We start from the raw sequence: 26069 nt of genomic DNA on the forward strand, positions 1-26069 counted from the left end.
CAAGATGCTTTGAGAAAATAATTTTTTCTCCCCTGCTGACTTCACTGCGCACAAGTTTTTTTCTACCTCAGTGGCTCCCAACCTGTGATGCCTGTGCTTGCTGGGCACAGCAGTGCATGCTGTTCCTAAAGCAGAGGCCGGCTCCCAATTTGTAGTGGAGTCCCCTCCCTTAAACAGTCTTCTGGCCACTCGCAGAGTAAATTGCATTCTGGAGCTGTGCAGGTTTCTTGGTGCATGATGTTGATTGAAAAGGAAATCCCAGGTTCCATCTGGGAAGGCCAAGAACCTTGTCTTCCTTCCCAAGGTACCACTACTCCAGTGACTCAGATTGTGGGGGAGTAATGGTCTGGGTGGGGCTTCCAGACTGAGACTGAGTTGGGGGCTCAATGGCTTTGCCCTGGGGCCTCACCATTGCTGATGTCTCTAACTTGTGGCCATTTTGCTTTGTGCCACATGGTGTCCTGGTGGAATAGTTGCTTCCCTAAGAAGTCGCTCTGGGAGAAGAGCGGCCGTGTCATTCATGTGCAGCAAAAAATTAGGACGCACTGTCCACAGTCACCTCAGGCAGGAAATTCCTTTCCCACTATCTGGATTGGCTAGAGATTCCAACCCGTTAGAGAAATATTCATGCCAAACTGCTGAGCCAGTTTTCTCCAGAGAAGATGTGGGGAGCAGGGTATGGGAAATGCTCAAACCAATGATCAACAGTGCGCCGGTGGCTTGCTTTGTCATGCTGGAAGGTATGGAGATAGTGATCCCAGACAGTTGAAAGTCAGTTCCAACCAAAGATAGGCCTACAAGGTAGTTACAATGAAGAAGTGTTTTTAATTTTATTGCAAAGAAAATAACATTACAAAATTTGAAGAAAGAGCCTTCTCAGGAACCCTGTTTTCAGAGGTAACTTGATATTTGCATACTCCTGGGCAGCTGTTGTCTCTACATATTTTATTTTCGTAATTGTAATTTTAGCCTTCCTGCAATGATGATGATGTAGTCGGCTTTTCCTCCCACTAATTCTGTTATTGTATGATATTATCTAATTTCTTAAGAATTCCCTCATGACTAAAACCTGTGAAGAGGGTGAAAGGTGTGTGTTTGCTGGGATGTGTTTCAGGGGAGGCTTGTTCGCTTTCCCTTCTGAGAACAATAGGTGATGACTTCAAAGAGGTGCTCTGTGATTCACCCTACAGAGTTGATTCACCCTACCGAGTTTGTCTTAAAAACCTTCTGTGGCGTTACAGAGTGCATTTTCCTTTGAGGCTGCCAAATGCTGTCTTTTTCTATCATGGGACAAGTCAGTATGATTTCATGTGAACAGCACTGTCTGAACCCCATAACAAGGACTTCTGAATAATGGAAATGTGCTGTTTAGGCACCAAAACAGCTGCCATGCTTTTGTCAGGGATGCATCTTTACCAAACTGACAAATTAAACTCCAAATGCTCTGCTTGGCAACAGTTGGGTCAAAACATTTAAGTCATTAATTAGAAGGAACTGAAGGGGGGAGGTGGAATTTACACAAATACACAGTGTTGCAGACTCAACTTCATCTTGGAAATGCAACTGAATTCTTAAAAAAAATAAGTGCAGCTCTCAAGTGGGGCCAGCCAAGCTTGTCATTTGCAAATAAATCAAAAGACCATCATTGCTGGAAGGGAGAACCAATGAATAGAGTTGCTTTGTCATTCTTTGATAGGCCCCATATTCAAGCCTGCTATTAAAAATGAATGCATTCAAGAGACTCTGCATTAAGAACATAAACAATTAAGGGCACTTGAGTTGCTCTGCTGAGAGCTGCCACGAAGGAGATACAAGAGCGAGAGCTTTCTCCGGAGATGCAGGCCCTGCAATCTGTCTCAGGAGGAGCCAGAGAATGGGAGCAATTAGTGTTGCTATCACCGCCCCAGCAGCCTTCAGCAGGTTTCCCCCCTTTCTCTTAACCCCCTCCTTGTTTCCAAAGAAGCCACAGTGAAGGATGAGCAGTGAAAGGATAGAGTCGGCGCGCCCAGTTGGAAAGGGCTCAGATTAGAATGTGGTAGGAGCTGCCAAGTGAGGGGGAGATGGAACACAAAAGTTATTATCTGCCAGTAATTGGTGACTTATGTTCTGATTAATTGAGCCACTAAAGGGTTTCTGTCATCTGGTACCCTTTGTTTTGTTTTAATCATAGGGTTTAAGGAGGGGGCGAGATTACATTGCCATGGGTGGAATCATTTAAATGGATATCGTTTGAGGTTGTTTCCCACAGTAGGCAAATGTGTTCCAACACCCCCCATTTGTGTTCTTGCCTTGGCCTTGTTTTATAAAAAAAAAAAATGTGTGGAGAAGGCAGCCATGGCATTGTGGCAAGGCTCTGGAGAGAGGCAGACCTGGCCTACCGGCCCACTTGGGTAAACCCTAGTTTCAGAGGACCTGCTCAGATTCAAGATTTGAGAGTAGGTGTAAAAGGACCTGCAGTGTGCTAAGCAGTAGGCTCTGCCGCTGTTGTGGTTAAGGGATGACAGCGGTTCTCGGCTGTGGTCTTAGTCCAATAACCACACATCACCTGGAAACTTGAGAGCAGTGCTGATGCTGGGGCCCCAGATCTCTTGACTCAGAATCCCAGCTGCTCATGCTTTTAGCAAGTCTCTCAGGTGATTCCAAAGCATTCTTAAGTTTGAGAATCCCTCATAACCTCATTACAACCTCAACTTAATGACACCCCAAGTTCTTTCCTTTTTTTAAAAAATATATTTTTAATTGATTTTTTACAGAGAGGAAGGGAGAGGGATAGAGAGTTAGAAACATTGATGAGAGAGAAACATCAATCAGCTGCCTCCTGCACACCCCCTATTGGGGATGTGTCCGCAACCAAGGTACATGCCCTTGACTGGAATCGAACCTGGGACCCTTGAGTCCGCAGGCCGACGCTCTATCCACTGAGCCAAACCGGTTAGGGCCCCTAATTCTTTTCATTTGGATTTCCCCAAAATTCGATTAGTCAGCATATTGACAATTCTATTTTAAAAGAAAGCTACTCTGATGCATTAAAATTTAAGGTAAAATTAACCCTTTCATGAGGTGTATGGTGAGGGAGAGTAGTAAATCTGGTGTGAATATTGGGTACTCTAAAGTAGATCTCTAGGCAAAGGTCCCTCCTCCCCCCTCCAAAATAGACAGCGCTGTATTAGGGAGATTATTTTCAGTGTTTTGCATCTGTCATTTTGGGTATGTGGTTTTTATTTAAACATCTTGACTTTTCTCCAGGTATATAAATGTCATCTGCAGGAAATAGAGATGTATTTGTAGATGGGATTTTGTGGATTTTGCTCTATTGGTGGGCCAGATTGATGTTAGTGCTGATACACTAACACTCTCTGCCTGAGGAGAGAACTAAAGTGCAGTTTGGCTGTGACTTGCTTATCTAAGGTTCACAATTGATAACTGAGGTCCCTTGTAAAATGCCTACATCCATAGCAGGGCAGTAAGGATGCAGTGCCCCTGTTGTTGACAGATGGGGACCGCTTCTTGTGATATCATTGTTGGCTGAGAGACGGCATGGCCGTGGCCTTGTGCTGTTGCAGTCCTGTTTGGGTTGTATTGCTTTGCAAAACAAAGCTGAATTTATCAGCTTTATTTCTGATCTTGAGTATGTCCCAATTTTCCATTTCCGCTTCCTGGAGAAAGGACTAGGCAAAGAATGTGGCCTCTAATCTTGCTTTATGATCCTGGGCAAGTCATTTCCTTTAGACGTTGGTTTCTCCATGTGTGACGTGAGGATTGTAAGAGGGCCAGGCACCCACATGGTTTCATGGTTTGCCAGCATTGTTGTGACTCAGTGCCACTGTCAATCACAGAGGTGGTGGACCTGACCACCCTTTTCTCTCTTTCCAGTTTAATAATAGAGTTAGACAGTAAATCAAAGGTGGTGTTCACAAGGTCACTGGAAGAAAATAAAAAGTCACCAGGAACCCTACCTCACAGCATAATCACTGTTTTTATTTTGGATGTCAACAGTCCTTGGCCACATGCATATGTTGTAAAAAAAACACACAGGCACACTAACATCACGTCTTTGTTCTCCTCCTGCTTCATCTGGTAATGTGTTGGCTATTTAAACATCATTATCATACATGTGACTTTAATGATTACTTGCCTTGCCTTTTGGTCTAATACTGTTCTCCTAGTATTCGACAACTGATTTCTCAGGAGGGCAAATGTTAAGATTTTCAGAAATTCTGCAAATGTTTGTGATGTGTTGAACTGCTGTTACATCTTTACCTGTTTTTTCTCTTTTGCTTTGAAACCAGTGCTGCAGTGAACAGCTTTATGCATGAAATGCTTTTCATTTGAACTATTTCCTTAAGATAAATTTTTAGCTGTGGGAAGCCTTACCAAAGGGTTTGAATAATTTCATGCTGTTAGAACACATTGCCCAGTTGCTTTCTAAGACGACTACCAATTTACTCTGTCATCAGTAACGTTATGATGGTTTCTGTTTCCCAGAGGACTCATCAATGTTGGATCTCATTAATTTTTTTAATAAACTAACTTAACTGGTCCAGAATGACCCACCTTACAACAAAACTTACGTTTTTTTTGGTTGCTGGTGAGGGTGAACATTTTTTCTGTATTTAACATTGCCATTTCACGGATTCAGAAACTTCTAGTCAGAAGTGATTTAGACGTTATCTATTTTCCTTTGTGTGCGTTGTTTTCATATTCTTTTTTTAAAATTTATTTCAGAGAGAGGGAGAAGGAGAGGGAGATAGAGATAGAAACATCCATGATGAGAGAGAATCATCCATTGGCTGCCTTCTGCATGCCCCCTACTGGAGGTCGAGCTCGAAACCTGGGCATGTGCCCTGACTGGGAATTGAACTGGTGATCTCTTGGTTCCTGGGTGGATACTCAACCACTGAGCCATGCTGGCGGGGCTTGTTTTCATATTCTTGCTCGTCTATTTGTTCCAGACACAGGAGAAGGAGACAGGTGGGATAAAGGTCCTCCTCTGTTCTTGTTTCCATTTCTTCTCCAGGCCATTTATTTGAATTCCCAGGAGAGATGGTGTGGCTTTTGATGTTTCTTCAGTGAAACCAAAAAATCAGTTTGCCAGCCCTCAGCATAAACAGCATTTTTTATGATCCATCAATTTGCAATTTAATGGTGATGGAGTTTCCCCTTCCATAGCTGACTTTGGGCAAGGTGCCATTGGATTGCTTTGAGACCATGGGCTATTATTACTCTTAAGCAATTCTCACCATGTTTTGAGCTTCAAATAACATTCATTATACATGACTCTGTAGTGGAGAAGTGAGCAGACATTGGGGAGTGGCCTCTTCTGTTTGTAATTAGACTAGGTGTAAGGAGTATAAAAAGGTGGAGAGTCGAGCTTTTAGGAATCATAAAATCCTAAAACGTAAGTTCAGGTGCCCAGAACATGTCTTCAGTTTAATACACCCAGGTTTGGTTCAAAATCTAGCCTTCGAGGTATTTGATCATATTTAACTTAGTTAAAATATGTGAATCTTATACCTACTAAGTGTTAATAAGAAACAATGGGCTCAAAATGGAGTAGCTTGTGTTAAGGCTCACATTGGCAAACCAAGACTTAATAGGTTTTTACCCTCTCCCAGGATCATAGCCGTTAACGAGCCAATAGCAGAAGTGAGGTAATCCAACTGATAGGCCCCCTCCATTCCCCTTAGGTGGGTGACCTTGCCTGAGAACAGTACATTCTTTGCTAATAATTTTCTTTCTCCACTCCCTTTCTGCTTTTAAACACCTTTCCTTTTGGACAGCTCTTTGGAGCTTCTTTCTGTTTCCTAGATCAGATGCTGTCTGCTTCATGACTCATTGAATAAAGCCAATTAGATCTTTAAATTTACTCAGTTGAATTTTGCTTTTTAACATAAGATGTGATTTGTTACTGTAAACAGAGCCTTATTCGAACACTGGTTAGTAATAGTTTGTCTGGTTGCCTCTTGATCATTGGGTGCAAGGGGATTCCATTTTAGACAGTGAACCATTCCTTAAAAGCACATGGACTGTGCCCTGTGGGCAGTGTTCGTGGCAGAGGGTGCAGAGGGGAGCTGTGTCAAATATTTAGTAGGTGTCTTGTTCTCATGCCTCCTGCCTTGTCGTATGGAGAAGACATGGGTGCTGAAAGCTATTAAGAATCTGTGTGGTAACTTTATGTTAGATGTGATTTTAAACCTATGGACTTACTAGTAGTGTATCAAAGGGTGGCAAAGGCTGTGGAAGAGTTTGTTTTCTGGTGTTACTGGGGGGAAAGGAAGCTTTCACACTGATGTGAGGTTGGCCTTCAAGGATTGGGTTAAGTCAGCAAACTCATTAGTCAACAGAGCCAAATATCAACAGTACAACGATTGAAATTTCTTTTGAGAGCCAAAATTTTTAAACTTAAACTATTTAGGTAGGTACATTGTTATTAACTTAATTAGGGTACTCCTAAGGCTTAGGAAGAGCCACACTCAGGGGGCCAAAGAGCCGTCTGTGGCCACGGGGTTAAGAGAATAGCTCTTTGCAATAGTTCAGCTGTAGTTCACATGTAACTTACTTGATGTTGATGAAACACTGAAGTAGATTGGTGATAAGAACTGTGGCCAAACATTGAAATGATTTAAAGGCACTTACTAGTAGTACTGGTTTACTGAGATGCAAACCCAAGTTTTTGGATTATGAGGTCCAACTCTGTTATCATAAGCAAGTCAGTTAGGGGAGCTGGCTTTGGCAAGGGAGAATAAAAGATGGTTCTGAACTGATAATTTGGATACCTGTTTCCTGTTGCCTCAGTGAATGGAGGCTAGCCATGATGGTAAGGCTTGATGTTAGGGCCTTTACCCAGCTGGTTAAGTTTCTGGGCACAAAGGTTCCATGTAAATCTGGTTTGGGCATAGCTCTTGAACCTGACATAAGATTGTTGCCTTATATGGTGTCAGAAATACAGGGAAAGTTTAGTTATAAGTATTTATGACTATTAGCAGGAACCAAATACGGCTTCAGCTTTCATCAGGAAAATGATTTCCAGGTGGAAAATACAGTTAGCCTGCAGTTTTTTTCGTTGGAGTTGTCTAGCCTTTGCAAGAGGTAGAAAGCTGTCTGAAAAGCTTACAGAACTTTCTTAAAACCTGCTTAAGCAGGGCCAAATACACAGCCTGCTTGCAAACTCTGTGGTCAGGAATGGAAACATGGGTAGAAAACACTACTTGTTAATTTGTGTTCAGTTATAGGTCTTGTATTGAAACAAGAGATAATATTATTGTCAGTCTTTATGCTGCTTTTCAGACTTTTTTAAGGGCTGGGAAAAACATTTATGAAATCCTCCTGGGGTGGTGGTAATGTTTTAGAACTCACAAAGAAAGCAGTCAGGGAAACCAGTGGACCCATCCTCATGCTGCCTGGAGGTGTGAATTCTTCTTATGCAGAAGCCAGGGCAGCTCAGAGAATTTCTGGGTGAGCCAGAGGTGAGACTTGAATTTTGGCATCTTTGCTCAAAATGAAGCTCACTTGTCAGAGGACAGTTTAAGATTAGGGTTTACAGACCTGGCAGGAGGAGGAGATAAGTGGGATAAAGGTCCTCTTCTGTTCTTTTTCCATCTCTTCTCCAGGCCATTTATTTAGAGCTAGTGGCCCGGTTCACGCATTCATGCACATTGAAAGGAAATTAACTAGAAGAAAGATTCGTGTGGTAATTACGTTACTGCAAAAAATTACATGTCAAAATAGTATATATATGATATAGTATTATAAAATTAAAATACATAGTGGGATTGGTGCCAGCAAGAGCTTTCTATGTATCGTACATGTGCAAGTCAGTGTTTATTTTTAAATTGCCAGTGTGTGTCATATGTACCGGCCGGTCGGACGGACGAACGGTCACTTAGCCTTTTATAGATTATATATATATATATTCCCAGGAAAGATGATGTGGCTTTTGATGTTTTTTCATCAATTTGATCTTCAACCTTCCTCCTGTTTTTGTCTTACCTACTCTCACCCAATTTGTATGATCTATGCTTTAATCTGTACTTATTTTTTAATAGCTAATACTATTAAAGTTTTACAAGTTCATTTCATTCAGACCAGGTTTTAAGTGTCCCCTGACAGTTAAAATCAGTTCTCCCTTAAAGCCACTCCCATGTAATAGCACATGTTATTTTTAATTAAAGAGATCATTTTTTTCTTACACCAAAATAAATTCCATCAAGATCAAGTACTTAAGTATAGAAAGTACAACCATAGCAGCACTAGAAGAAAATTAGAAAACGGCTTCTATAATTTTTGAGTGTTCTAATTCTGGCCCAAAAGCCAGAACATAAGAACAGTATTCTTTAGCTTGACCACATAAAAACTTAGTTATGCACAGCAAACAGCTATAGCAAATAAGGTTGAAAGACAAATGGCAAGCTGGGAAAACGAGGGGAAAGAGTCAATATTTGTCATATGGGAAGAACTACTACAAAAAGACAATGATAAATAAATACCAAAGGAAAAACAGAAAGAAAAAAATACAGAGGGTCAATAAATAAATGAAAAGATGTTTAATTTCAGGAAGAATCTGAGTGATGCAAATAAAACTGAGATAACGTTTTACTCTATTAGATGAATAAAGATTTTTTAAAAAGTCAACAAAACCCAATATTGACATTGTGAGAGAGCATGTACCTTTATAGACTGGCAATCATATAAATTGGTAAGCTTTTCTACTGGGCAGTTTATCAGCATGCATTCCAATTAAAAATATGCATACACTTTGACCTAACAGATTCACTTCTAGGGGTTTCTTTTAGAGATCTTTGTAGAGGGTTATCTGACACAGAATTTATAAATGTGGCAAATTAGATGAAATATAAATATCCACTGATATTGGGTGCTTAAATACCAGTAGGCTTGTATTTATTGAGTGGGAGAGTGTCCATGATACATTTTTGAGTAGAAGTAACACATTAGAGAAAAGCAGTATATATAGTGGGGGCCCTTGATATAAATAAAAGTCTCTCCACTCTGGGCTTCTGAGTGCCTCAAATGATGCTTCCCAGAATCACCACAGTGTTACTCCAGGGTTATCCCTGGATGAGAGACCTAGAGTTATTTTATTTTTCTCCATATACATCTGTGTGTACTTCAAGTGACTATTAATCATTTTTTAAGATTGGGAAACCTTAAGTGTGAATTTTGGAGAAGGGGAAAGTGTGGAATGCTGTTTGGATGTATTGTAGATAGGGAGTGGGGGGCAAGGACTAAGAGTCCACCAAGGGCATTCATCCTCCTTTACACACACACACCACACACACCACACCACCCACGCACTCCCACCCTCCCTAACCCTGTTGTGCTGATGCTTTCTAGGAGAGCTATGACCTTGAGTTAGATTGATCGGGTGAATTGGGTATGGCTGCCCTGTCCTATTTTTACACCTGGTGCAGCTGCACCCTTTTTTCCATATGTCCGTTTGCCCTGCTGGTTAAAGCAAGGTCTATACCAGTCATTTCCTCTTCTAGTACTACATTTCTAACAAGGCCCCGGCTGGAACCCTATCTCATTGGTAGTCAGGGAGAATTGAGTTGAGTTGACCCCAATCCAATCCCATCCAACCGAAGGTCTTGTTACTCATTGTTAACTAGAATCATCTTAGAGGACAAAAAGCAGCTCTTGTTTGATAAACTTCATTATACGGTTTCTGAGGTTTCTACTTTATCTTACTTTTTCCATTCTCTGTTTCTCAAAGGCATGGCTATGTGCTTCATAATTTTCTTCTGCTCATGATCCTTTTCATTACCTAATCCACTATCAGGCGGCATTAGTAAGTAAGCATTGATGGAAAATGATGCAATAAATAAAGTCAAATCCAGGACTCTTTTAGATGACTTTTTTTTTTTCCTTTTAAAGGCAGAACTGGTTCCTTGAAGTTAGAGGAAAGGAAGTCAGAGTTGCTTTGCATTTTGCTGGAGGGTTTTGGCAGTGGGGCAAGCAGGTGGATCCTATCCTATGCTGGAAGCAGAAGCACCCTTTTTCCCTCCCTTGCCAGTTTGTCGCTGGTAGCAGAAGGATGTTGTGGATTTGGAGCTGGGCAGAGACTCTTCCTACTTTCTTTACAACAGCTTGGGTCACAGACACTCAGGACACGTTTTGTTATGTCCAGCTGAACTGTGGACCCTGTACTGAGGTCTTCACATTTGACGCTGAATTGTGTTGAAACTTTATAGATACTCAGAACATCTCGATGTGACTGTCCCTCTGGACTTGAGTTCTGTTTTAATATTATTTTCTTGGCTTGTTTGCAATTTCGAGACTTAGTGAAAGCTACTAACATTAAAATACTGTTTCGGTTGCGCAAGAGTTGGGACTAGTGGAAAGAGGCTACTCTCGCTGTATAGACCTTGTATGGAAAGCTCAGTTGCTTTCATGCTGTTTCTGATGCTAGCTTGAATGAACTTGCTGTAACTACATAAATGTGCCCGGTACACCATAATTGAATAAGTATTCGAAGGGGTTTGCAATCACCAGGTTAAATGATTATATAGCCTTAAACCACGTAGATTTTCCAATTCAATTAAAGTGCTCATTATCTCTTATTTAAGTGACCAATAAAGCGTGCAGTTATGTCTTACTTTGCAAGTGGGATTAATATCTACTGTTTATCTCAAGATAAATATTGGTAAGGTAGCTGGGAAAAGCAATTGTATGCCCTCAAGAGAGGTAGTGGAGGGCTAAAGTGGTGGGTGTGAAGTTATATCTTTCTGAACTGATTATGAAGTATACTAAACATTTATGTGGCTTTGTCTTTATAGACTGAAATCGCCAAGAGATTGAATACGATTTGTGCACAAGTCATCCCATTTCTGTCTCAGGAAGTAAGTAAAACTGTTCAGCTGTTAAAGTGCAATTATGTTGCTTCTCTGTTTGCAAATTAGCTAGTTTTAAGATGTTAATTTTATCACAGGGAACAAGTGTGAAGAACATCTGTTACAGCTGTGGTGTGTACACCCTTGCTACTCCATCTAACAGATCTGAGGGCACACTGTAGAAGTGATGGCAATAGCTCAACCTCAAATTAATTTTTTTCCTTTGGAAAACTGCAAAATGACTATCAAACATATAAAGCTTTTCTAATTTTAAATTAAATTAATTTATAAGCTTAATTGCTACTGATGATTCCAAGTGTCCTTTCTCTAGAGAGCTTTTCTTATTCTGAATTTTAAAAATGGGTCCATCAGGGTTGACTTGACCATGGAAGCAGGTATTTCATTTGTACATGTATAATGGTTGACTTAGTCTTTCCATGGAGGGAGTGGGTGCCAGTACTCTTGAGGGTAAAATAAGTGTTCATGTTACCTTAACTTATGGAGGGATATATATATATATACATATATATATATACATATATATATATATATATATATGCCATTTTTATTAAGATTCAAAGCCACAGAGGTTTAACTGTAATATTTTGAGAGGGAAAAGCTCTTTATATGACTAATCTGTGAGATTGACTCAAAACCAGTATGTTTTAGTTTGGCCTTAAAGTTTACCTTACTTTTGGATACAAGCTTATAAATGCTAAACAAGGATGCACATATCTTGAGACAAAGCTTGTTGGACTGGGAACTGAAATATGGGCTGTCTATTTAGTTGTCATCAGCTGCTCCATACCGCAGCCATCTCTGCTCTTCTAGCAGCCTCTTCCAGCGTAACATGTACTCCATGTTCAGTAATCCTGGTCTCTGCTGTGGTCTGTCCCATGCCTCTGAAAGCACAGGTGTGGCTTTGTTTTTACTTGTGGGTGAAAGTTGGGAGGTGGGTAGAGTGTTTCCGGACTGTGAACTAAGAGTGGGGTCTTTCCTTTCCCTTGTGGAGGGTGAACTGTCTAAAGAAGATGAATTACCATAGTTTCCAAAAACTACTTGAGTGTTGAGATGTGTTGACCAGAGAACTAATAGAAGATTTGATGTTTAAATGATCCCATACAATTTATTTTCTGAAGCCCCAGGTTAACCATTTTTGATGTCCTTTTTGACTTTGTACCATTCTGAACCTAATTTTTCCACCAGAAGTTAAGTGGTGACTGGTGTGGGTTAGAAACAAGGAAGCACTGCTCTGTTTTCTTTTCCCTTTTCTACATGTGTTCTGTGAAATAATGGGTGCTCGACAAACTTTACATATAAATCCAAACTTTGCATTATACTTCAGTCTGAATCGCATGTGGCGTTTGCCCTTTTGTTGTTATCCTTGGAAGGTACGTGAAGTCCTTGGCTGCCTTGCTTACCCTTTCTTCTCGTTGTTTTCAAAGCATCAACAACAGGTGGCGCAGGCTGTCGAACGTGCCAAACAGGTGACCATGGCAGAGTTGAATGCCATCATCGGGGTACGTGGCCTACCAGGTCTACCTCCTACAGTGTGTATAACCAGCTTTCATTTCTTATTAATTTGATGGCTTAATCTCTATATATAAACTATTTGGGTAGCTTAACACTGACCTATTTGATAAGGGTGGGAGGGGCTATTCAGGTATGCTGAGCTATGCTGGGGAAGAGAGATTAGCATAAGGGAGGTGATAGGAGAAACCGTTTTTAGGAGGAGAAGAAAAACCAGTCTACTTTTTAATGGGAAAATAAATATCCTTGAGCCTGTGACACTTAAGCCACTTTTGCTCCAGTAGTCAGGTAAAAAAACCTTTAGGTTAGAGTTTTAAACTCTTCCTTATTCTGTCCTATAACTTTAGATCACAGTGAGGTCAAGACACATCTCATAATGACCATTTCATTTAGTTTCTTTGCTTTTGCCTTTTGCTTTCCTAGGGTATTGGAACCTTTCTAACTGCTTGGTCTTCCTCTTTCTTGTGCCTCTTCCATGAAGTTTTAAGTGGCACCCCAATGAAAAAAACTCTCTCTTGCTGTTGAAGAAGGGATAATTGTCTGTCCTTCTGCCCTCTAGCCTTTCACCAGGTTTCGGCTCTCCTGTTTTGAGTTCAGTTAGTGCTCCTCGCTGGCAACTGGTTGTCAATCACAAGTTATTTGCTCTGCATTAATGAGCCTGGTGAACCCTGCGGTCCATCTCCTGCGTGAGTTTATCTGCCCCCCACCCCCAACCCCCTTCAGGGTCCAGGATGGCTCTCAGATTTTCTGCCCTTCTAGACCAAGTGAAAGAAGTAGCTGGAACAAGGGACCATCCTTTCTGATTTTATTCATAAGTGAGTGCCTTGAGCAGATTCAAATCACTCATTTATCAATTTATGTTAATTGCTTGTGAGAAGATGCCCTGCTGGTCTTTATAGTTCCCTCAGACACTTTGTAATGATAATTAGACATGCTGCTGTACGGATTAAGAGTGCCATAGTCCAATGACGGCCACAGACAATGGAACCAGTTAATCCATCAGGGTTTAAAATTACATCCCAACTGGAGATGGGGAAAAAACATAAGAGCCAAGGAGGATTAAAGAATGAGCCTCAGCTTGAAAACTCTCCTTTCATCAGTTTCTCAATTGCAGATCTGCAGTCGGGTAGCCTGTGGTAAGCTATTGGCAGTCAATTAGGTGAAATAAACTGGGAGGGTGACCTTCATTTCCTTTTAATAGCTTTTTCCTCCCTGAAATGGGGAGCTTCAGTGGATTTTCAGCTTAAATTTTATTCAAGCTGCTTTATTACACTTGACAGCTTAGCTCTGCATAAACAATTCTTCCCTTCTCCTCCCCCCAAGTCCAGACTCTGCATTTCTCTCCCTTTAGTATCACATTTTTGACTGTTACTTAGTGGGCTCTCTAATCACATTCAACAAAAAACACAATTACATCTGCATTTGTCTGCTGCCTTCTGTACCCTTTTCTTGTGTAATGAATTGCTTTATTTCAGAGATCAAATCAAATATTCACTGGTACTTTTGCATGTACCGTGTTTGATTAGCAAAGACTAATAGCAAATTGTACTTGTAGCTCAAGCACAGAATTTTTTAACCCTAATGAATGAGGATGGAAAAGCCTGTTTTGATTAAAAGAAAACATATGCAAAGCAGGTCTCAAGTACCCAGTTAAACTTTGTGGAACACATTTGTTTTCTGATAGGCTCTAAATTTTTACATATCATTTCTTGATGGTAAAACTTGTATTTTTAAATTCTCAAAGGCACTGCCCAGTACAACACATCAGAAAGGGGAAAATTGTATCAACCAGATGTTTATAGGTAATACTCATTTTGAGCCGAATCAGAAAATAAAAATAGGTTGTTTTAGAAGGGCAGATGAATCGCTAATTTTATGAATGGCTTTAGTCCAGGAAACATGTTGTTGAGATTAGAAAGGCAGATTAGCTCTGCTAGCTAGCAACAATAACGCAAATCAGCGCATTGGGCCCAGCACAGGACTAAACACCAATTACATGTCTTCGGCCTGTGTGGTTTTTATCATTGTAATTTTTGAATCAGTGTATTATAATTGTAATTTTTGAATCGGTATATTAATTTATGTCAGCAGGCTCTTTTAAAGTTTGTAGTGATCAATAATTACCCCGAACCATAAGTTTCATGCTCTGGCATATGCTTGATTTTTGCTTGAAAGGAATTGCGTGCGTCCTGGAAAATCGAAGTAGCATAAAATTGGGTTGACAATTCAGTGGACCTTTGACCCCCTTCATTGAACGTGCAGTGTGTCAACCTGTCTCCCCAGAGGGGAGGAGGCTCCAGGAGGCTGTCTGTTCCTACAAGCAGCAGCTGCGCGCAGAGTAAATGCAGCCCGGTTTGATAGCAGCTGTCAGTATTGTTCAGGGACCGACTTAGGGGGAAAGAACAATGGGAGAGGCCACGCTCTTCGTCTGCATCGACTTTCAGGCTAAGAAAAGAAATAGTAATTTAACGGTTTAGACATCTATTACAAGTGTGAAAGATCATGAAAGAGTACCCTTTAAAATGCAAATGAGCCGAAACATTCTCATTCCCTTTAAGGTACAATCTAGGAGCTCACTGCTTGCTTGACAGGGCTAACGATATTTCTCTTTAGCAAACCAGGAGAAAGTTAAATATTCTCAAGGACACCAAGCTTTTAGACAGACTCAGCTTGTGTCCCAGGACTATGGATGCTCTTTTAGGAGAGAGAGGATATATTTTTTTCATTCTTGTTGAGTGAATTAATGGTGCCCATTTCTTACCAGCATAGAAAACTTGTTCTTCTATCTGATAGAAAAACTGAATTTTAAAATCTTTTCCACCACTTCACCTACCTTCAACTTTAAATTACTGGCATGTAAGATTCTTAGATAGTTGAAATTTGGAGAAATTATTGAAATGGTTTTGTTAAACATTTTTAATAGCTTTCACTGATAGCAAAATTGATAATTGGCAGAATAGTAACTGCTGCTCTACTTTTTGAATTTTGCTTTTCATAAGCTCCTTTGCTATTAAAAGTGTTACATTCTTATAACAATAGAAAGAATATTTAATAATACAGAGATTTTAAAAGGCACAGGGTTTATTTGTTTTGACACACAGCTCACTTGTGCTTTAGAAACAAGTTCATTGTGCAAAGGGAACTTATTAACTCATTTGAGACCTTGATTTTTGTTTTTTGATTTTTTTTTTATATCAGGATAGTCTACAATTTAAGCAGCATCCCTCAAAGATTTTCTTTAAAACTTTGGAATTGTGTTAAAAATGCACAAAATAAAACAGATTCATAAAATGCTGAAACACTTGTTTGTGGGATAGTTAATGGCTACCTGAAGGCAGAGAAAAACCAAGGACTCTTCAAGATAATTCCCCGCTGTATTGGGGAGTTTGGAACAAAGACACTAAATAATTAATTTTAGTTGAATTTGGGATTCCAAATAACTAGTGTTACTTTTAAGCTAGGTTATATGACATAAATAATCGATAGCATATAGAGTTAGGTATGTACATATCTGTACGTAAAATTCTTTTTAACTGAGGTGTAATTTATATGCAGTGAAATGCAGAGATCTTGCATGTAGAGTTTCATAGCCTTGGGCACACGCACAGCCCTGTAACCACTCTTCTCCGGTGCAGAGTGTTTCCATCTCCTAAGGAGGTTAAGTTCCCTGTCCTTCTCAGCAGTTTCCCCCACCTCTTCAAAGACGATTAGGTTTTGATTAGAAAGTAAACAGTAGTGAAGTGTGGTTTTCTTTTTTAAAAGACATTGAGTAGGACACCGGTGCTTCCACTTCTTAGCTTTGTGACCTCATACGATCCATTCGCCTTGATCAGTGTCCCATCTGTAGATGGACAGTACCATCTCGCTTGCATGGCTTTTGTGGGGATAAGACCCTTGAAGTGCAGTTTTGTCTGCCTGGTTTCTCTAAGTGTCTGGAGCAGATCTGTGGTTCAGTTGGCCAACCCCCCTGTGAGGGGTGGCTGTTCCTCCTTTGTCTATTCTAGTGGTTACCTGGATGTTGGTGTCTGAGATTAGACCTAGCCAGATGCTCTGCTCCTGCCATTACATTGTCATGCATGCATGACTTTTAATGAGGACACAGCAGTACAAAAGTGCTGCCATTTAACTTTAAAATGTATATATTGATTTCAGAGAGAGGAATGGAGAGGGAGAGATAGAAGTATCAATGATAAGAAAGAATCATTGATCGGCTGCCTCCTGCACACCTCCTACTAGGGATCCAGTCTGCAATCCTGGCATGTGTCCTGACTGGGAATGAAACCCTGACCTCCTGGTTCATAGGCCGATGCTCAACCATTGAGCCACACTGGCTGGGCTGCCATTTAACTTTTGATGAACAAACTTAAAGTTCAAAACCAAGGGGTTAAAGTTAAGTTTTGGGAACAGATATAGAGAGAATTGAGAAGCAAAAATGTGAGTAAGGGAATAAGGCCTCTGCTGGCACTGGGAGGTAGCAGGGATTATTGTGAAAGAATTGGAAAGTGAGATGTTCAGGTGAACAGTGGGGGTTTTCCTTCCCATACCACGATATGCCAGATTTCTGGTAACTGCCTCCATGCTAACTGTGGATATAAGACAATTTGAGCAGTTTCTTACAGCAATTGCCCGTGAACTTCAGGAACTCAAGAAATTTGGGGTTAATGTAGGCAACTTTGTTTTTCCTTTCTCATGTATTTGTATACAGTCTGACTTATTTTCCATGAATATAACTTCTGTCAAAGCCTATGGGAGCCTCAGGTTTGGGGCTCCATTTATTGGTTAGATTTGTATATTCCTCCTTCATAGGCAAATGTGTAATGCTCTTCACTTTAAAACAACTTAGTGTGAAATAAGTGTAGGGTGTTTTGTGATGCTGGCTGGGTTTGTTTGTGTAGGGGATGGCTGTGAGTACAAACTCCTGATGTGTCTGGAGCAGGAGCCTTTCTGTCCTTAAGAGATTGAGTTGTAGACCTAAAGGGCTCCCATTGTTGCAGGAGATGATTGGTTTAAGGATTAGCAAAATGTTGGATTATTTTTCTCCTCGAGCTGTGGCTGTTAACTATCTATAGGATTGTAGTATGTGATGTTTAAGAGGATGAGGTTAGCCTCTTATTCTTATGAGTATGCAGTTAATCCCTGGAAAGCCCATCAATAACCCAGCTGTAAGTTTCTTTATAAAACAATTTGCCCTAGAAGGATAATGCCTAGCCTGCTACCAATAAGAGAAAATGAAATGGCCACAACAAACATGGGTCTTCTAGCTCTGCAAACTTGTATTTGGTGACATACCCTCCACTTAAAATCCAGCAGTTCAGTTCTTTTATTTGTTTGTTAATCTTCACCTGAGGATATTTTTCTATTGATTTTTAGAGAGAGTGGAAGGGAGGGGGAGAGACATACAGAGAGAAACATCAAGGTGTGTGAGAGACACATCAATTGGTTGCCTCACACACCGGCCCTGACCAGGGCCGGGGATTGAGCCTGCAACCAAGGTACATGCCCTTGACTGGAATTGAACCCAGGACCCTTCAGTCTACAGGCCAACACTCTATCCACTGAGCTAAACCCACTAGGGCCAGTTCTTGTATTAATTTTCCAAAGGGAGCAAGCAGTATTGCAAAGATGTCTTTTATGCACCTTACTTCTCCTTTGGTTCAAGTTAGTTTTTCACTGAGCACAGCTAGGTCTCTTTGACAAATGCAGGGTTGGCTTCAATGTCTGGGTTCTTCCAAATAGAGTGCTTTTCAGTTATTTAATGTCCCCATGTGTTTTTTTCATGTGACTTGTACTTGATTCCTTGGGAAAAAGCCTAGTATTGAGCATCCCAGACTTGTGCAACCATCACCACTACCTAATTCTAGAACATCTGTAACACTCCAAAAAGAAATCCCATGTCCCCATTAGCAGTCAGTCCTCTTGCCCTGCCTCCCTTGTCTCTGGATTTGTCTGTTCTGAACATTTCATATAAATGCAGTTATATAGTATGTGGCCTTTTGTGGCTGGCTTCTTTCACATGCTATAATGTTCTCAGAGTTTATTCATGTGTGGCATGTACTTCAATCCTTTTATAGATGAACTAGTGACCTGTAGCATGAAATCACGCGAGACCTGGGACCTGTACTTCCTCAACCCCCCCGCACCATGGGACCACCCCAAGTCCCGCCCCACATGGCTGGTGTGCCACAGGATGGCCCCGAGTCCTGGAGTGCAGCCCCAATGCCCTGCCTCCAGGCCACGTGCAGCGGCTGCCCGGCCCCACCCCTGTGGCATGCATGCGGGGCCGTGGAAACCCTGGCAGAAATCACGGGAATCGGCCGCCAGGACCTCAGAAACCCCGGCAGAAGCCGTGTGAAGCAGAAGCCTGCTGCCCCGCCCCCGCTGTGTGCACCACCATCTTGTACAGTGTTATGGCATGATGGGCAATTTGCATATTACCTTATATAGGATAATATTCCATTGCATCAGTATACCACTTAAATATATGTGTTTTTATTGATTTCAGAGAAAGAGAGGCAGGGAGATGGAGAGATAGAAACATCAATGATAAGAATCATTGATTGGCTGCCTCCTGCAAGCTCCCTACTGGGAATTGAGCCACAACCTGGGCATGTGCCCTGACCAGGTATCAAACCCTGACCTCCTGGTTCATAAGTCGACGCTCAATCACTGAGCCGCCACATGGCTGGTCTACCATATTTTTTGATCCACTCATCAGTCGATGGACATTTAAGTTGTTTTCACCTTTTGACTATCTTCTCTATCTATAAAAGCCTAATATGCAAATGTCCCCTCGGGAGTTCGACCAACCTGGGAGTTCAATAGCTCGCTATGATGTGCACTGACCACCGGGGGGCGGCATGGAACAAAGGAAGGCCCCAGCTGGCAGCTGCTAGGGACCCTACCTGTGTATGAATTTCGTGCACTGGGCCTCTAGTTATGAATAATGCTGCTTATGAGCATTTGAATACAAGTTTTTGAGTGGAATCACTGGGTCATATGGTAACTTTGTTTAACTTTTTGAACAATGGCCAGACTGTTTTCCGAAAGTAGTGGATGAGAATTCCAATTTCTCTACATTTTTGTCAACACTTGTTATTGTCCATCTTTTGATTCTAGCCATCCTAGTGGATATGAAGTGGTGTATTTCATTTGTGGTTTTGGTTGGCATGTCCCTAGTGGCGAATAATGGTGAGCATTTTTTTTTTCCATTAAAACCTTATGTGGTTTTAGGAGTGAATCTTCCTAAATAAACATGACTTTTTAAAACTTATTGTAATTCAAGCCTGTAAGTCCCAGGGTCTTGGTCACTGTCACAACTGTAACAGTCATTTAGGGCAGGTTGGATAAGCAAGTCGGTGACTATGCAGAGTGAGTTGGCCTGTGGATTAGCTGAAATGTAGAAAGAATAAGGATGAGTTCAGATCCTTCTCAGAATTTTAGGCCTTCATCCTGGTGTCTGTCTGCATACAGGCCATCATTCTTTACCTCTCTGTGTCATTTTCTGTGTGCTGCTGCATTGAGATCGGGCCTTTGGATTGTTGTTGATGCTTTATTTTAATTTTCTTCCAGTGTTTTGAGCATTCTTGGCCCCAGAAAGCAGTTTTTGCCTGTTTATCACCCTTACCTCTCTTTATGCAAGAGGCCATTCACGTAATGGGATGTTTTCAGATAACTTTTGTAGAGTCTTTGATTTTCCCACTTGTTCGCTGTAGCATACCACTGTTTGTTTTTTTTCTACCCATTAAATGCCATTGCAGAAAAAGAAGTGAGTGTTTTAAAGAATAGGGAAATAGCAGAAATCAAGAGTGATTGGAGAGAACTGTCAACAAATGATACTTTTCACATCATTTTCACTTTAAAATGTTTAAATACCATGTGCTATAAATGCCACTTACTGTCACACTTTTAGCATTAGAGATGCTATTTTAAAACCATGTGGCATGGTTTTAGTTTGGGTTGGGTTCAGTTTGTGATCTGTGTGACATAGTTTTTCCTGAGGTTATATGGGATTAAATTCAAGTTGATTCCATGGTTGGTGATGAAGAACTTAGCATCTAGTGAGGGTGAGGTGGGCATCGGCCTTCCCGTGTATTCTGGGTGTCTTTTCCTGTTGTATAGGCAGCTCTGTGGTGATAAAGCACTGTGCCACACCTGACTGAGAAACAAAAATGTGGAAACCGGGGACTGATACTTGAAGCTCTGAATGTAAACAGCCAAGTCAGGTTCATTATAGTAGCAGTGAATTACAAGTCAGAATGTGTGGCTGTTGTTTGACATGGATGAGGTTACTTTATTCCTTGTGGGTTTTCAGTATCATTAACTCAGGGTTTGGTGTTTGTTTTACGTGGCTCCCTCTCAGCCTATTCACTTGTCTGGGAGAGAGCAAGTGCATTCATCACCTCACCCCCAACCTAACCCTTTCGTAATCACCTTTGAGCACCAGAACACTGATATGTAAGTTACCTGTGTAGTCCTTTTCCAAGTTGTTTTGTAGAACAGGAAGTTTTTGTTTGTTTTGGTTTGAAATTGTTGGTTGCGCCAAGTCAAGGAAGTAGGTGCTCTTTTTTTTTTTTTTTTTTTTTTTTTGTGACAAGGTAGTGACGATGGGAAAATGAACAGTTGACTGTTGAGAAGTATTTTTATTTTTTTTAAACAATTTGACAAGTCCTTGGATGTTTAAGAACCTGAATTCTAATGTAATGAGACAGAATTCCAGCTTAGATCTAGACCAGAATTTTTCAGCCTCAGCACTATTGACATTTTGAGCTTTAGAATCCTTTGTGGTGGGGGATCCTGTGAATTGTGGGATGTTTAACAGTATCCTTGGCCTCTACCCATTAAATGCCAGTAGCATTTTATCCCCAGTGTGACAACCATAAATATCTGTAGACTTTGCCAAGTGTCCCTGGGTTGTGGCAAAGGAGTGTCAAATTTGCTCTGTTTGAGAGACCACCTGTCTAGCTTGATAACTTGAATAACCAGCTGTATTGCTAAAAACCATCATTGCTCATCAAAAATGCCTTTTCTGATAGTTTTATTAACTGTTTTGTTTGTGTTCTGTGCTGTATAAATCTATAAGCATTAATTTAGGACAAAAGTTTACTCATTAGTATAAACTAATAAATGGATAGATGGTTGAATTTTTCCACTCTTGCTGTCATGTTGAGAAACATTTTATAGTTCCCAATGATCTGCTCAGGTTTGGGTCTACAGAGGACTGATGCATATAAAATCCCCCAATTGGGAGAGCCATTGGTGGTGGTGGTTGGTTTTTTTGTTTTGTTTTTTGAGGTTTTTCTGGCTGTATTGCTATGTCAGTAGTTCTTTTATTCTAAGACATATGTTTAAGTAGCATAAATGGTTTTTGTTTTAGTGAAGATGATGGGTGCTAGATTGCTAGTCTCAGGTAAGCCTTGTTGAGAAAAAATGTTTTTCCAAGGACACATTGGGCAGGTGGGCTGCCTTTTTGGAGTTAATTGTTTCACTTTCTAGGATGAGGGCCCTCTATCCCTTTCAATAAACACTTCTTATCTGTTAAGCATCTTGTTCTGAGAGAAGCCAGAGCACTCTGTGTTTAGGCTTGATTCTTCTTTATAAACTTCCTCAGAAGAGAGCTGGAGCCAAACAGAGCCTCTTTTTTCAGATGTAGGGATAGGGTATTAGAGAGTGGGGACAGGAGAGTGGGCACTCTTGAGTCACAAACCTCAGATCAAATTCCCACCCATCACTGCTACATCTGCATGGTGCAGGTGAGTCTGTCTCCAGGGCAATGCCCAGTAGTAAGTTTGCAGTATTGCCTGCCCTTGAGCTTCTCATTACCTGGGAAAGGAGAGAAATGTGAGGGCTTTTGTGAATGGGACTATGCTGCTGTGGTCCCAGGGGAAACGCTGTTCTAGGGAACAAAAGCTTTGCAGTCATCCTTCCGGCTATGAGCCCCAAGGCCAGCAACCCTGTCATCTGCGAAATGGGAGCCATGATGCCCACCCTCCCTGCCTCAGGTGTGTTCTGAGCAGAGGCCAGATACTGAAGACGAAAATATTATCTGGGAGTTCTTCCTGGCAGGATAAAGAAGTCAGTGTGAGACAGTGATATCCCTGTTTCCTGGGCCTGCAGTATCTTCAATAGCTGATCCTTGCTGTTGCTTCCTAGTACGCCTTCCATTTTTATAGGATTTGCTTAAAAAATAGCAACACACAAAATGAAGAAGCTCTCAAGATGGCCAAGTTAAGGATGGAAAAACCTGATTGCCTCTAATAATGGACAGTGAGCTGTTTCTTCAAGGGGGAAGCTCAGAGCAGAGGTAGGTAGAGGTGGAGTTGCCTGTGGCCAGTTAGGCTCTAGGATATCCCCACTGGGTTATTAGCCTAAACATTGGGTTTAACCACGGGATCTACTTCACAGCTGTGGCAAAGCCCCTTCATTATATAAGCTAACCTTTCTTTTCAACAGCATATCAGAGAATACTTTCCAGGTCATTTTTCTAAAAACTGACTTGGGTTTGGCAGGAAATCAGCTTCCTCCTCGCATATCCAAATGCTGCCTTTGCTCTGACATCAAATCCCACCTCTGAAGTCGACTTTTGGTGACTGGATTCTGGAGTTTTGGGGGAGCGGGGGTGCGCAGGGGGTTGGTAGGGTGGCGTCCTCAACCCTGTAGTTAACTGCCTTCCCCTCTGCTTAGCCTCTCTCATCTTCTTTTGATCAGTGCCATGCTTAATTACCCCACCGCTCTTGCTTCTTGTGTATGCATCACTGCATTTCCCTCCCAGAAGCCGGACATAGCTCTTATTCTCCAAGTAATGATAGTAATTGCTGGTAGGGCAGACCTGGTCCTCATCCTTCTGCAAGCCCATTTCTTATGGCAGGTGTCTAGTTCCTAATTAAGTGCTAATGAGCATGCCTGGCGGACCGTGACACGCTGCCAGCTTCTTCAGTTTTATGTCTTGCTATTGCCAAGCTCTTAAAAGGTGACAGAGCAAGAATTAGTGTCTCTGGGATGACAGGAAGGTGATTTTATGCGTAAAGAAATTGTTATTATGATCTCAAATGGCGAATGAGTAGTTTATAAATACTTTCCAAGAATACTGTTAAAGCTGTCCTCTTGGACTTCTCTCCCCCTTTTCCAACCTCCCTCTAATTAGAATTGTGCTCCCTTTGGAAGTAATGGAAGTTGAAAGAGAACATTGGCTCCTAAAGATTTTTTTAAAGATGCTGGTAGGAGTTGAAGATTTACTGTGAAATGATTGTAAGACACTGATTTCTGCTTTTAAGATGCTGTTTTCTCCTGCTCTTGGAGGGGGAACATGCTCAGGATTCAATTAAAGATCAGTAGTCTGGGTGGGAATTACTGAAGATCTGGTGTGAGGTTTAATATATTCAGTACATGCCAGGGCATAATAAATAAAACGAGTAATTGAGTCCCAGGGAAGTGCGCACAAATCAGAATCTTAAGATTATTTCCTAACATTACACCTTAGAAATTGAGCTTTAATCGTTTTTACTGTCTCATCAAAAACGAGTTTTCGGTTGGACAGCTGAAATGTGGCCAGATTTATGGTACAAGGGCCATTTCTTAGATACTTTTTCATTTCTACAACATGCTCTTAAATATAATATATAAGAGCAGTGATACTTTTTAATGTGAATAGATTTATGATCTCTGGAATGGGTTAAGCTATAGAGGCAGTGGCATTGGGACTGGGGACTTGGGTGTCTGTGGTTGGTGTCCTATAGGACAGTGCGAGTGATTTCCCGTCAAGGTCTTTGGCCTCTCTGGGCCTCAGTGTTTTCCTTGTGATGTTGAAGGACTGGGTTCGGGGCATGGAGCTTAGAGGAAGTACGGGATAAACAACGCTTCACCTTCACAGGCTTCTTCCACCTGTCACATGCCTGGCTTCCTGAGACCTCCCTCTGCATGTGGTGGTTCAGTGATCAGTGAGGCCTAAGGGTCATTCCGACATGGACTGCACTCCCTCCCATCTGCCAGGAGAACCTCTGCAGTTTTCTCAGTGCTTTGAGTTTGGCCCTTCTGTGGAACGGGAATGTTGGGACCTACTCACAGTGAGGGCTTCGTGAAATAAGGACACGTGCCTGGGGGTGGAGTGCATAAGAGATGCACTGCTCCTCCTGCTCTCGGAGTTCTGTTAAAGGTAATAGGTTGGTTTTGTTTCGTTATATCATTGTGGTGAGTTAACGCAAGAAGGTTGGGGTGAAATGGAGTCACTTAACTGATGACTACTCAGTTTCTATATTGTAGGGTGCATATCTACACTTCCCCAGTTTTAGCCTTTCTGAAATCAGGATGAATCTTCAATCTGTGGCATCTTAGATTTAATGACATACTGGATTTCATCCCTCAAGGCACTTAGAGATGGAACTAGCTAACATGTGAGGGGCTACTAATTTAGTCAGGATTGCTGATGATAATAAACAGCTACATTTGTAGGGGGTAACTTATGCCAGAAAGTGACAGTGTAGATCTGAGTATTATATTTTGGGAAGATTGTATCTTATCAGGTAAAAGCTTTTGATGAACTAAAAGTGCTAATCACCTTTTTTTTCTCTTTTCCTCCCTCTGTGACCCTTTGTGTGTATGTTACCCTCCTGTTCTGTTCTCCATCCTCTCATGTCATGTCTACTTCCCCCGGATGCTGCTACTGCCACCACCAACTCCAACAACAACTCCTCCTCCTCCTCCTCCTTCTCCTCTTCCTCCTCCATCTCCTCCTCTTCCTCCTCCTCCTCCTCCCTCACCACCACCACCAACAGCAGCAGCAGTTACAAGCTCAGCATCTTTCTCATGGCCACGGACCCCCAGTCCCCCTAACGCCTCACCCTTCGGGACTTCCGCCGCCTGGGATCCCGCCCCTGGGCGGCAGTGCCGGCCTTCTGGCGCTGTCTAGTGCTCTGAGTGGGCAGTCTCACTTGGCAATAAAAGATGACAAGAAGCACCATGATGCAGACCACCACAGAGGTGAGCGGCCGGGCAAGCCAGATTAGGACTTTGTCCTCACACTCATACAGTGCTGCAAAGTTGTGTGCACCGCTAAAGAAAGCCCCAACCTATTCAGAGAGCAAACAATGAGCTAAGAGGAACTGCCGCAAAGCTTGGCCACTGAAATACAGCTCACCCTGGAAATTCTCAGGGTTTAGTGTGGGCATCTGTAGATTTCTCGATCTCTTTAGATTGCAGGCATCTTGACATCTTGGCAACTGCCTACTTAATGCCAGTGGCCTGTACCATATTATGGAAAACTGTTAACTGCTTAATTGGGTAATTTTCAAAGAAAGTAATGTTGTTAAATGGGGCGAAATAAGAAGTTAAATCTGAAAGTGAATGTGTTCAAATGAGAGGTTTGATAATTGCATCTGTTACTACTTAGCTTCATAGGCTTTAATTCTAGTATGCGTTAAATATTGGGCAAAATTGCACTTGACTAATTTTTTGAAGAAAAGTAATTTATTCTGTCAAGAAATAAAAAAATAGGCTTTGTGTATGGTTAAACTGTAAATCTTATGTTTACAAAATACTGTAATTTTCAGGAAATCACTGTATTAGGAATGTGCAATGACTTATATAAATAAAAGCCATTTTTAAAACTGTTTGGGGCTTGTGTTCTAATTATTCCCCCCTTTTTTTTATTTCTGTTCTTGCCTCTGTGTCTGAACGGGCATGTCTGTGCGTTTCTTGGTA

General features: G+C 41.4%; 1 protein-coding gene across 5 annotated transcripts in view; it reads left to right on the forward strand.

Annotated features, from left to right (window-relative positions):
* TLE1 (TLE family member 1, transcriptional corepressor) overlaps positions 1 to 26069 on the forward strand; it is an 87470-nt gene that overhangs the window by 18654 nt on the left and 42747 nt on the right. The window contains exons 5-7 of one of the 5 annotated variants that reach the window (XM_070431446.1): positions 10794 to 10856; positions 12293 to 12397; positions 25145 to 25349. In XM_070431446.1, coding sequence (XP_070287547.1) covers positions 10794 to 10856; positions 12293 to 12397; positions 25145 to 25349 — 373 coding nt within the window. The remainder of the gene's footprint in view (positions 1 to 10793; positions 10857 to 12292; positions 12398 to 25144; positions 25350 to 26069) is intronic. The other 4 variants (XM_070431447.1, XM_070431448.1, XM_070431449.1 and 1 more) reach the window with 4 other exon arrangements.

This window comes from Myotis yumanensis, unplaced genomic scaffold (genome assembly GCF_028538775.1).
Source record: "Myotis yumanensis isolate MYYU_CA2020_CCGP unplaced genomic scaffold, mMyoYum1.0.hap1 SCAF_12, whole genome shotgun sequence".
Taxonomy (NCBI): Eukaryota; Metazoa; Chordata; class Mammalia; order Chiroptera; family Vespertilionidae; genus Myotis; species Myotis yumanensis.